This window comes from Hyperoodon ampullatus, assembly GCF_949752795.1.
Source record: "Hyperoodon ampullatus genome assembly, chromosome: 16".
NCBI lineage: Eukaryota > Metazoa > Chordata > Mammalia > Artiodactyla > Ziphiidae > Hyperoodon > Hyperoodon ampullatus.
Window position 1 is genome coordinate 72,501,834 of NC_136929.1, and position 13,114 is coordinate 72,514,947.

The 13,114-nt window shown below is 39.6% G+C and overlaps 1 protein-coding gene across 3 annotated transcripts in view; it reads right to left on the bottom strand.

The window, feature by feature from the left end:
• Positions 1–222: 222 nt before the first annotated feature.
• Positions 223–13,114, bottom strand: part of POMP (proteasome maturation protein) — a 47,937-nt gene continuing 35,045 nt past the window's right edge. The window contains exons 1-6 of one of the 3 annotated variants that reach the window (XM_079721871.1): positions 13,015–13,084; positions 10,447–10,544; positions 8,443–8,503; positions 6,595–6,696; positions 4,785–4,878; positions 223–392 (exon numbers count right to left, since the gene is read on the bottom strand). In XM_079721871.1, coding sequence (XP_079577997.1) covers positions 325–392; positions 4,785–4,878; positions 6,595–6,696; positions 8,443–8,503; positions 10,447–10,544; positions 13,015–13,017 — 426 coding nt within the window. In that variant the 5' untranslated portion in view covers positions 13,018–13,084 and the 3' untranslated portion in view covers positions 223–324. Of the gene's footprint in view, positions 393–4,784; positions 4,879–6,594; positions 6,697–8,442; positions 8,504–10,446; positions 10,545–13,014; positions 13,085–13,114 lie in introns of those variants that run through there. The other 2 variants (XM_079721872.1, XM_079721870.1) reach the window with 2 other exon arrangements.

Below are 13,114 nucleotides of genomic sequence, written 5' to 3' on the forward strand. Positions count from 1 at the left end.
TATTCAAAATTAAATTTATGAAATAATCAGGAAATAGGCTGAATTGGAACCTGTGCGTAGTTTTATGATATTAATTAGCAACATTTTTTTAAAGACACAGAAGCCTATTGTTTTAATATAAATTAGAAGTTTTTAAACCACCTCCCTTTAGTGCCTTCAATTATCACATAAACCAAAAACCCAAATAATTTCAAATGATCACAGATACTATTTAGGCAAAAATTCTCATGTGTCAGTACTTTTAATGTTGTGCACGTCAAATTATAGTAAAAAACGACTATAAACAAGATGCAGCCCCTCTATTTCCATGAACAGCACACTGCATTACAGTAAACCGAGCTTATATTCAACCATCAAATGTGGTTCTCCCATTAGTTCACTTTGTGACGGGTCTGAAAACAAACAAAAACAAACATATTAAAGAACTAGACACTTAAAATGGGTGCATTCTACTGTATGTCAAGTATACCTCAATTCAGGTGATTGTAAAAGAAAATATAGATTGAATAAATTCTTTTTCAAAGTTCTTAAGTTTTCCAGTGCTTTCAGTTGACTCTAGGAACAATCTCTAAGAGATTAAACAATCCGTAATCTAATTTGCAAAACCCATTTTATTTCTATCACTCTGTGCTCTGTTGCAAATACATATATACACAAACCAGAATTCTAGAGCAAGAAAACCTTAAAAACCTTCTCTCTTGTCTGTACTGATGTCAGACGAAAGTCTTACTTTAACTGCAATAATGCACCTAAGAGTTTTTAAAATGAATAACAACATTAAGCTTCCTACAAACAAAGCCTCCTCTCCTCCACACAGGACAAGAAACAGAATAAATACCCAACGAAATAAACTGTAAAATCAGTTTGTAAAAATAAATAATCATTAAAATAATGATTACCAAGAGTAACAGATCAATTTGGATGTTTCCTCACTGGATCTCCTAAGAGACTGGAGATTACTGTGTCACATTAGTTCAGCAATCTCTACTCTTGACGTCTGTCACACAACAAAGTAACCTTAGCAACAACTGATACTGTTACAATTATTAAGAGTAAATGGCTATGTACACAACAGGCATCCAAAACCCAAATTAAGAAAAAGTATGTCCGCACATAAGTACAAAGAACAAAGATGTTTGCTGCAGCGCTGTTTTGTGTTAATGAGAGAAAACTCAATACATGTATTGATGCAGCATACCTACTACCATAAGATAGACACAGTATGATACCAATTGTGATAAAAAAAATACATACACAAAGCAATGCCAGATATTTTCTGATTATATATATTTGTATGAAGACACACAGAAAAAAGTCTGGAAGGACATACACTAACTAAAAGCAGCAGGCAAATAGGGAAGGAGGGAGAGAAATGGGTTTGGGGTAACCATGGAGGACTTGAGTCTCAGCTGTAATGTTTTCAATTTTTAAACAAAGAATATCCTTATTTATATAATAACAACTTTCCTTTTAAACTCTGCTTTTTAAAGCTTTTGACTTTAATAAAATATGTGCTTATTAAATAAATCACTTGCACCAGAAGACAGCACACCATGTAAGCAAGGCCCTGGCCCGTGAGACTCCCAGGGAGGACCCGGCCTCTTGGTCAGTCTCAGTTCCCTCATCTTAAAGTGACAGAACTAAAGTAAACAGAAGGCCGCTTTCAGCATTAAGAAAAAGTCTAGTTGTGACTTTCTTACTGCCTTCCTCACGTTCTCTTCCCTTCCTTAAAATATAATGTGCAGATTTTTCTTGGCCAAGCACTTCCCCGATGAGCAAGCAAACAAAACCCTGATCACCTCCAACACTTTAAAAAATGTAAATTGCAGAATTACACAGATTTTCATCACAGTTGACTAGTCTTCATATCACGCTTAGATTAACACACTACTCCCTCATTAGAGACATTAAAATTCCTTCTGGGTCAAATGTGATGAGAATGTGGTGAGCAACAGCTTTCAACACTCATCATGGATTAAGCACCTTATGAGGCACTGGAGACACAAGAGTTAACAAGACAAAGTCCCCAGCTCTCATGAGGCCTGTATTTAAGTTGGGGAAAACAAATAAGAAACAAGAAAAATACTGAAAAAGTGATAAGCAAAGAATGAAAATGAGGTGACAGGGTGACTGGGACTACTTTAGACTGGGTAATCTCTGAAGGAGTGACATTTAAACTGGCATCTGAAAACTGAGGGGGAAAGTATTCTAAGCAGAAGGAACAGCTAAGGCAAGGCCCTAAGGTGAAGCCATAAACTGTCCATAAATTATACAGTCACAGTCCCCACAAGGGGGAAACTACCCAAAGTACAGTGCAGTGATCTCATCCTGACAAAAATCACCTACCTAAACAGAAGATCTTTCTAGTTCTTAGCTGCCTTACAGAGATGAAAGGAATGAATATATAAAGATGTCCATAAGATAGCTAGTGATCTTTTTTTTTTTTTTTGCGGTACGCGGGCCTCTCACTGTTGTGACCTCTCCCGTTGCGGAGCACAGGCTCCGGACACACAGGCTCAGCGGCCATGGCTCACGGGCCCAGCCACTCCGTGGCATGTGGGATCTTGCCAGGGCAAGATCCAGTGTCCCCTGCATCGGCAGGCAGACTCTCAACCACTGCGCCGTCAGGGAAGCCCCCGCTAGGGATCTTTTTAAATCTGAAATTCCATCACATGTCGTGGCTTAAAATCACTCAATGGGTATGGACACCAAGGGGGGAACGTCGGGGGTGGGGGGGCAGGCGTGGTGGTGGTGGGATGACTTGGGAGACTGGGATTGACACAAATACACTAATATGCGTAAAATAGATAATAAGAACCTGCTGTTTAAAAAAATAAAATTCAAAAAAAAAGATTATAAATTGAAAGAAAACAAAACAGCTGAAGAAAAAAAGTTACAGTCTTCAGATGTCAAAAGAAAAACAAATCACTCAATGGCTTTCTGTTGCATTCTGAATAAACTTTTTATGGTCTGCAAGGCTCTGGCTCCTCTGTACCTGTCTGGCTTTTCAACCTCACCTTATCCTACTTTCCACTTCCCTCGAAACACTCCAGCTACATGGGCCTTCTTAACATGTTCTTATGTGTGTTGAGAGACAATTCTCTAGGAGCCTTTCTTGATTCCACAAGTCTTGGAGGCAGAGGCACTGTCTGCCTTTGTTCTGGACTCTCTTTCCAAGGCTGTTTCTAAAGAGAGATTGTGTTGCCCTTGGGGCACAGAATAGGCAGGCTGACTGCCCATTATAAGATTCAGGTGCCCTGAACTTCAAGTTCCCCTTACTGTAACAAAATACACTCTATATGCAGGTTTCATCTAACCCTCTTCTTGCTGCCCTGTGGGAACTGGGGCTTAGGGACCCAACAGAAAAGCTGATGCTCTGGCTTCTGCTACTGCTGTGAATAACAAACTGCCCTTTGTCTCGAGGAGTCTGTCTCTGCCAGCATCCATGAAACCACAGAGGGCTAACTTGTTAGCTTTTAAGTGGAATAAACCCTTCACAGCTCTTCGGCTGTTCTCAGGTTAGAGACCCTGGACACATAACTTCTTCTGTCTGAAATATTCTTCCCTCTACTTTTAGCTCAACTAATTCATGTATCTTTCAGGAATCAATTTATATGTCATATTCCCAGAGGTGCCTGGCCCTCCTACCCAACAACAAACTATACACCTACCCTTTTTATTCCTAGAATTTAATCACTGTTTGTAACTACATGTTTGTGTTTTATCTGTTAATGTTTACCTCCCCCATTAGAAAGCACAGATGTTTTGTTTTTTTCACCGCCGTATATTCAAAGCCTAGCCCAGTGCCTGACGTATAACAATTATTTTACTGACTGAATAAATGCTCAGTATAAGTCCCTCTCCCTTTCTTTCACATGACTTTACAGAGGCCGATTTTTAAATGAGTCCATTTTTATAACTAAAAGATAATTATAAACCTGAACTATCACCTTACTAATTTTAAATGAGGTCTAAATTCAATGTAAAAGCTTAGGGATTCCAGGTTTTCCTTCATTCAAAAAGTTCCCTCAAGGAAGATTCTCAAAGAGGAGGCTTATGAGACTTCTGCTGCGTCCACAGAATCTCGTTACTGGACATTAGCAGCCAAGCAAAAGTAATATAATTTAATCCTGTTGGGTTTTTCTGTTTCTCCTAAACTGCTGAGGCATAATGAACAGAGGTAATACTGGACAGAATTATATTTGTTTACCTTCCTCAGAACCAGAAAAAAATAAAGGATGCTGCATGTACTGCTCTTACTTAAAAGTCATTTATGTCATACATAAGATAATCATGCAGAGAATTTTGTTAAAAATGACAGATTCTTCTTTACTATTCACCATCTATAGAAACACAACAATTACTTAGGAGGACAGGGTGGGTATTTTTTAAAGAAAACTCTGATCTTATTTTTTCTAGTTGTTTTTAAAACTAGTCACATCCCACAAACATTCTGAATGGCGCAACAACAATGCTTGTTTAAGCTACCCTAAGAATATTGTATTGGACTCACACATCAGACTTTATCCTCAGGATACGAAAGGAATGACTGTCATTAGTTGACTGAAATGACTATAATCTCAGAACTCCATAAATAATTTTCACTTTTAAAACCAGTTAAAGAACAGTTATTACCATTCAATTTTATCTTATTTCATTGAATAAACACAAATGAATTCAATCAGCTATAAACTCCACGAGGACGAAGACGCTGTAGGTTTCATCTGCTGCTGTTGTCTTGTACATTATTGGGGCTCTATAAAAAGATATGGAATGACACTTACCATTAAGAATATCTTCAAATCCAATAGTCTCATCATTACCCCTCAAAATATCCAATGAAAGGTTTGAGCTTGGAAGAAATGGAAGACGCTGAACCTTCAGGAAAAGTATAAAAAGGCAAAATTAGAAAAAACCAAGGGGAAAAAATATACATGACCAAATTTCACATTCTTCATTCTTTATCTGTAAAATTCACAAAACTAAGTAACATATCAATTTAACCAATGTGGGTTAATCAATTTAACACGCAAGTTCACATTTGAGACCCAAACCAAAATTTAAAAAATTCCTCAACACTTTACACAAAATATATACACTGAAACTGAAAGCTTTTTACTAACACTTAATAATCCCATCAGGTTTGCTCATATTTGAGGGCTTGCTTCTGTCCAGGAAAACCAAAGCACGTACCATGTGATGAAATGCAAAATCCTAGAGCCTAACACCATTCTTTGTTCCTAATAAACGTGGGATGATCAAATTCCTTAAGAAATTCCAACTCAGCGAGAGCATTATTCTATTTAGTAAACCAATTATTCATTTTTTACGTTGTTCTGTATTGTTCACACAAATGTTTAAGTTATGACCCTTTAAAACAGTACCGATAGGGACTTCCCTGGTGGCACAGTGGTTAAGAATCTGCCTGCCAATGCAAGGGGCAGGGGTTTGATCCCTGGTCTGGGAATATCCCACATGCCGTGGAGCAACTAAGCCCGTACGCCCCAACTACTGAGCCCGCGCTCTAGAGCACACGAGCCACAACTACTGAGCCTGCGTGCCACAACTGCTGAAGCCAGCATGCCTAGAGCCCGTGCTCCACAAGAGAAGCCACGACAATGAGAAGCCCAGGCACCGCAACAAAGAGTAGCCCCCACTCGCCACAACTAGAGAAAGCCCATGCAGCAACAAAGACCTAACGCAGCAAAAAATAAACTAATTAATTAATTTAAAAAAAAAAAAACAGTAGTGGTAACTAGAAATGAAGATCAAAGTCACCTGTGGGCCTTTAAAAACCACAATGCCATTGTGAACTAGTGTTATATACTTTTTTCAATTATTAAATAAATATACTGCAGACTAGTATCTAAGTACAGTGGAGAAAGCATGGGCTGTAGAGTCAGAGAGATCTGGATTCAAATTCTGCTTTTATTACTTACTTAGGCTTTGCCTAAGTTACCTGACCTGTCTCACCCTGTTTCCGTATCTGTGAACTAGGATAGTAGCACCTTCCTCTCAAACCTGTAGCATGCTGCAGTGTGAAGTATACATATATAGTCACTGGCACATAGTTTGTACCCAACAAACTTTAATGTAGCCAAACCAAATTTTCAGTTTTTCTGTTCTTTGTAAATTGTCCAGCAATCATTGGAATCAATGTAGTGTGATGTGACAGAATCCAGAGCACAGATGGGGAGACAATTCTTACACACTTGGAAGGACATTTCTGAAGATCTTCTTCCTAAGCAACAGGTATACTCAGCAATATACAACCTGCCTATTAGATACCTCCACCTGGATATTCCTAGAGGCATCTCAGAGTCAGTGTAACCCCCCAAAGGAGAAAAACATGGAAAGTGAACACAGGTAAGTTTTCAGATACTGAGCCTATAATTTAAAGGAGTTTTCCATTTCAAAGCTTCTTTTCTCTATGAAGTAGAAATCAAGGTCATATCCTAAAAGGGGGAAAGTAGGATAGATTGTAGGGGAGAAGAGAAGGTAAGGTTTGTACAGCTGTTATTAAAATAGAAGGCTCCTTCCAACTGATGTCAACACACAGGTGGGATGCACACAAACTGACATTCATAAACCCACCTGCTGCACTGCCTTGAATTCCATTTGTAGTTTTAATGGAGCAAATAGACCCTGGATGTTTCTTAGTGTGGAAAAGTTCATTTTATCTTGGTTGAGCTGGAACTACAAAGACAACAATGTAATTTTAGATGTTACTCAACATTCTGCTTTCAAAACAGTTAGCACTGATATGCACGTGACACAATACTTAGAGGAAGGATTTCAGTATCCATTAACTGAAATGAAAACGAAGTATTTTTACTAATTTCTTCGACAAATTTTAGAATATGTATGTCTATATTTTACCTGGCATGCAGGTGTCCTTCACTGGTGTAAAATTACCACCTAAAATTCAGATTTACAGAACTAATACATTAAGGGAATGTTTTTCACATTGCAGGAGTGTATTTACAAAGCATAATCATATTTCAGTGCTGTTGATTAGAATTACTGCAAAACTGGTAGAGCAAAGAAAAGGTATAAATAACCTCAGATCCAGAAAGTTTTATACAGGGACAATAATTAGTAAGAAATTTTTAAGTATGAAAGGATTTCATAAAAGAAATAATCAGACCCATTATACGGTCCTGTTAATTAAACTACAATGCTAAACTCCACCTTTCTGAGTAATTGAGTCTGGGGGAAAAAAGAAACCCAAACTCTGAAGCCTGTCCAATTTGTGTTGGGTACTAATAAGCAATTTTATTCTGGAATCATACTCTAAGCACTAATACTACTTCTAAAAAACGAGTCAGGTTTACCCCCATCTAAATATGTATAATTTATCTTTTGAACCCAAATGCAGAGCTTCACATTCACCTCTTTGTTTTTCTTGAAGTTGTGGCCTAGTCTTTTGGTCTATTGGGTCATCTATGATGTAGTTCACTTATTCATCAAAATGAGCTACCCTTATTGGCTTTTTCTTCCATAAACCTGATTTATATGTTTTCTATGGCTAATCCGAAGTCTCTGAAAAACAACCTTCTCAAGTCATCTTCTGAGCATGAAACCAGAATGCAGCTAAAGCAGCCAGGGGCCCCTTTATTTTCTCGTCTAATTTGAACTTCAATTTCATCATCAAATTATTTGTTCTACTCTTTCTTAACGAAAAATCTTTCCCCTTGCTGAAGAGGGAGGAAACAAAACAAAACAAAACGGAATAGGTCAGCTTCCTGTTAACTGGGTAACACTGCACCATCAGCCCCAAGTAGTAAGACACCTCCTTCTTCTTGCTCTGAATGTGTTATTTAAAAACCCTTTAGGTTGTCTTTAGGACATCTGTACAAGCTATACCCTCTGAGGAATAACCTTTCCCCACCTATTTATCTGGTTAATACTGTTCTAAAACTGTTCAAATGCCCTCTTCTAGAAAGCTTTCCACAGGTGGTTGCTCCATCCCTGGTCCTCTACAACACTTTATGAAGCCCCTATCCACTGCTTATCCTCCCATTAAAATTTCAGGATGACGACTATGTCATATTCACCTGTGCACCTACTGTGCCCAGCAGTAACTTGGAGATGCAGGGCTTGAAAAAGAGGTCAAGGCTAGAGATATGGGCTTGGGAAGATCAACAGCAAAAATGGCAGGGGAAAAATATAAAAGAAAACGGGATCATCAAAGAGAACATATGAAAGGAATGGAAAGGTGGACTAACCTCTAGAAATGTCTATAAAAAAAGACAAAGAAGAATGTGTAGAAAGGGAGCTTTAGTGAAGCAATACAATGATAACTCAAAGATTAGGATATTGAAAACAAGGCCTCAAGTTCTTCATGGTTAAATGCTCAAGACCCGAAGTGTCTTAATCAAGTATTATTAAAAATATTTTTCTACTAGAGGATAAAAATAAAAACACAGGTAACATACTTACATTTTTTTCTGATAATTCAAGAGGATGACTGGGCAAAAGTTCATTTTTCACATAAGAAAAACTGAAAATAAACATTTAAGATGGAAGGTTATACATTACTGAATACCCAGAGCTCAAAAGCACATCTGTCACTGTTGTCGTAGAAATAAATGGCACAAGGGAGCTCTGGGGGGAGGAGTAAACTCTTCTGCATCCTGAGTGTGGTGGTGATGGTTCTGGGAATTAACACACGTTTTAAAATTCATAGAACTGGGCTTCCCTGGTGGCGCAGTGGTTGAGAGTCCGCCTGCCGATACAGGGGACACGGGTTCGTGCCCCGGTCCGGGAAGATCCCACATGCCGCGGAGCGGCTGGACCCGTGAGCCATGGCCGCTGAGCCTGCGCGTCCGGAGCCTGTGCTCCGCAACGGGAGAGGCCACAGCAGTGAGAGGCCCGCGTACCGCAAAAAAAAAAAAAAAAAAAAAAAAAATTCATAGAACTATATACCAAAAGGAAGACAAGAAGTCAAATTTACTGAATATTGTTTTAAATGCATCTATTATAGATACTGGTGGTCAAGACTTCAATTCACTGGGGAGAACCCCCCCAAAAATGGTGCTAAATGATGCCCTGTATCTAGAAGAAATTTAATAAAGTATATTAATACTATTACTCTGATGACATGATTCTTGTATTATATAAAATATCTAAGCCTCTTTTGTTCAGATCTAATGCATATTCAATAGTTAATATATTTTTGGTAAACACATGTTGAACGATCTGTTTGACATTTACCAAACACCTACTATGTATAAAGTACCATATTAAGGTGATATACAGCTAGAACCAGGCCGCTGGTCTTTATCACCCTAGATATATAAAGATGACTATCTTATCGTCCAAACCAGGATCTGAGAGCTGAAGGAAACCTTAGAAATCCTGGAACAATTGTTTACTGAATACTATCTTTGTACAGAACATTATCCGCAAAGTGGAATTTGATAATGGCTCTGCTCATGGCAATCTTACAGTCTAACTGGGAAGGAAAAGAAGCATTTCATGTGAAAACAAAAAAAAACAAAAACGAATCACCCAGATTGGTTACTGGCTAGCTTATAAATCTGACGATACTATACTACTGCCAATTCCAAAGGCAATATAGTGCATCTTTTACTACGGAATGAAAAGACAATAGTGAGGTATTATGTCTGCTCCCAGAGACCAATATTAGAATGATATTCTAAGACAGTAAGACTAAACACCTTAAAATTAGATATAAAATTCAAAACACAGTACGTACAAAGCGGGGAGGAAAGCATTATCCTTATTTGATTAAGCAGAAAAACAATCTGCCAAGGAAAAGGACCAGTACTAGAAATTCAGACCTAAACATATAGAAAAATAAAGAAAATCGAGGGAAGGGGCATAACTGTACTGAAACTAGAAAAGAAAAATAAGAGCAGCTAAGACTTACCCAGAGCTTACTAATGCCATGTACTGGTCTAAGTATTTTCCATGTGTTAGCTCACTCAAAATAACATATACGCTATTACCAGCCTTATTTCACAGGTGTGGACACTGAGACGTGTAACAATTAAGTAACCTGCCCACAGGCATACATCTAGTAAATGGCGGAGCCAGGACCAAAACCCAGAGTCCATGCTCTTTACTGCTATGTTCTAGTGTCTCCCAAAGAAAAGTCAATTACTCCACTAGTTAATAAGATAAAGAGACAAGTGGCTCTCCAAGTTATCAGCAGCACAAAGAAGAGTCCGACCAAATCATGCTGCTGGGTAACATCTCCTAGGAAGATGCCCTTTCCTGGGAACCTACGACTCTGATAAGATGCTTCTTCCACTACAGAACACATCCAGTCCTACCGTCCCCCTCCTCCCCTAAAGTGTGTTACTTGCTACCTCCTAAATTAAATATACATTTATGGCCTATCAAAATATTTAAAGAATACTGTGAGAAATAATTCACATTTTACCATAACAAAGTCAAAGTCACAATTCCCCCATATACCCTTTTCGAAGAAGATCCTGACTTTCAAAAGGTCCACTTGCTGAAAGTTCAGTAACTGGAATACTGTCCTTTAGCTGAGATCCCAGTCCTCTGGCATTCTACAACAGAAAGGAAAAACACTATTAAATATAAACAGTTCAAAAAAACACTGAACATCTCTGTAAAAAATACTGTTTAAGCACTGGAAAGAAAAGATAAGGTCTTTGCCCTCAAAGGGCCCAGTCTAGACAAGTACCATGAGCCTTAGCATTATGGTAGAGGAATATACATGGTTCAGTGAAAAAAATCGAATTTGGGGTAGGAAGGATTCCCAAGTTGGTCTCTGAGTGCTGTCAGATTGAAAGGCATTCAAGTAAAAAAAGAACATGGGTAAAAGTATAAAAATACCAACGAACAAGCTACAAGTAGTTTGAGATGACCAGGTAACGACATGTCTGAGGAGAGCAGTAAAGGCTGGCAAAAAGGAAAAATGAAAAGGCTTAAATATACAAAGAAACTTCTGTTTTATTCTGAAATAGACAGAGAGCCTCTGAAGGGTTATGGCATGATCAGATTTACTTTTATTGGAAAGATCCCCCACTTAGGTTAGAATGATTGGCACAGAATGAAAAATGTTGAGGGCAGAATCCTGGGGAATACTATTCCTTATGGACAAGGAAGAACAAGGAAAATGGGATTAAGAACAGAGAGAACAGCTAGAAGAGAGGAGTCACAGAAGCTAAGAAAAAAAGGGAATTTCAGAAAGAATTTGGTTCCATAAGAGGGTACTACCTATGAAAAATAAATGTACCTAATCAGGATGGTAGAAATAAAAACAAAGACTCACGGTATATTTGGTACTACTGTATTGCCACCCTACTCCTTTATACTATAATTTAATCACCGAATATTTATTAAATATCTACTATGTGGCAGGTTCTCTACTAGATACTGAATATACATATCTGTCTTCCAGGGCTTAATCTAATGAAGATAGAGTAAACATGCAACTAAAATGTAATACATGTTACCATAGTTAAAACACAAGATGCTGAGTTTAAGTTACTTGTTGCTGAAATACATCATCCCTGCAATTCTGCAGAAAAATGTAAAACAGCTGCAGGTAGTTTGGAGTGTTATACTCTTCTAGGAGAAACTATTCTGAGAAACCAGCTTTTTAAATTGATGTTTTACTTTATTTGTGTATTTTACTAGGTCAGGTGCTGCACAGTGTCCCGGGTTTCTTCAATCTACCGCCCCAGTCCAGGCTCACACCTGGATAATGTTAACAGCGCTGCCTCTAGCCTGTTCTGTTTTCCAATTCTGCACAGCAAGATTTGCCTGATAAGCAATTTTCCTCACCAAAGCTGTTTAAAAAACAAAACAAAACGAAAAACAAAAACCCTTCACTGGTTTGTCAATGTCTTGCCTGAAGAATAATGTCCAAGGTCGGAAGCCTGGAACTCAAGAAGCTGTACAACAGGTTTCAACTCTCCCACACAGAAGTCATAGTTAATTAGGAAAAGAAACTGAAATCTAGTGTGGATGCCACTAACCTGATGAAGGCACAGAACCTCTCTGGCCCTGTTTCCTCATCCTTCCAGCTGCCTGAACTCTTTCCAGGACCAGAGTTGTATGATTGTACCTTTCCAAAAATACCTTCTGTTGCTTTCCTACATAAAGGTTCTCCTCCTCCCAGACTGCTTTATTGTAGAGTAACGGAAGAAAAGTTTCTTCTACACACAAAGAAAAGGGGGATTCTGATCTCTGGGATCGACTGTTATCACTTTCCCAATTCCCTCCTGTAAAACATCAGAATCAGTACATGATATTTCTAATAAAGTAGCAGAGAAAAACAAATCTATGAAAAGTTAATTAACACTAGTTACTTGAGGATGTTTATAAAACCTCTTTACTATGTTCAGCAGTATTTACCAACAGAAACTTTCTAGATTTGGATGGCCCAGCAGCAGTACTGGTGGTATCGCGAGCAATGACGATTCAAGAGTCTCTCCCAAATATCAAACTTTTAAGTTAAAAAGAAAGAAAAGGCGGGGCAGGAGGAGATCCACTAACAATACTGACAAACGGGGAGCAGCAACTATCCAAGTTTCCCCCCTCCAACACCTGCCATACTACGAGCTCCCAAAAATGTTTGTGGGGTAAAGCTGAGTGATGGAAATGCGACCCACAGCGTGGGTTTGTTATCAAGGCAGTTCCGAGAGTCAGGGGTGGGTGAGAATGTCGGGCACTCGGGGGAGGAGTAGTCGGCCGCGCCGCACCCCAGACCGTTGCACTTTTGGGGGTGTCCTTTCCGGCTCGGCGCCAACTACGGGAAGGGACCGGGGTCGGGGCCGACTGGGGGACTTGGGGATGGGAGAGAGAAGGCGGTGGGAAAGGATGAAGCGGCGGCCACGAACCCCCGGGCCCGTGACTCGACAAATCATGGCGCCCGAGACCGGCCTCCTCCTCCCGCCGCCGCCGCCGCCGCCGCCCCAGCCCCGGGAACGGGCTGGGGAGCGGCGGCCTGCTCCTGCGCCCACGGACCCGAGCCCGCAGGCCACACGGGTCGCCCAGGGTCTCACTCACCATCTTCAACTCGCTCTGCGAACAGCTCCTCAGCCCGTTACCGTCAGCCGACCCGGCGGCTCACTTCCGTTTCCGGGGTTGCCCCCACCCACATCCGCCG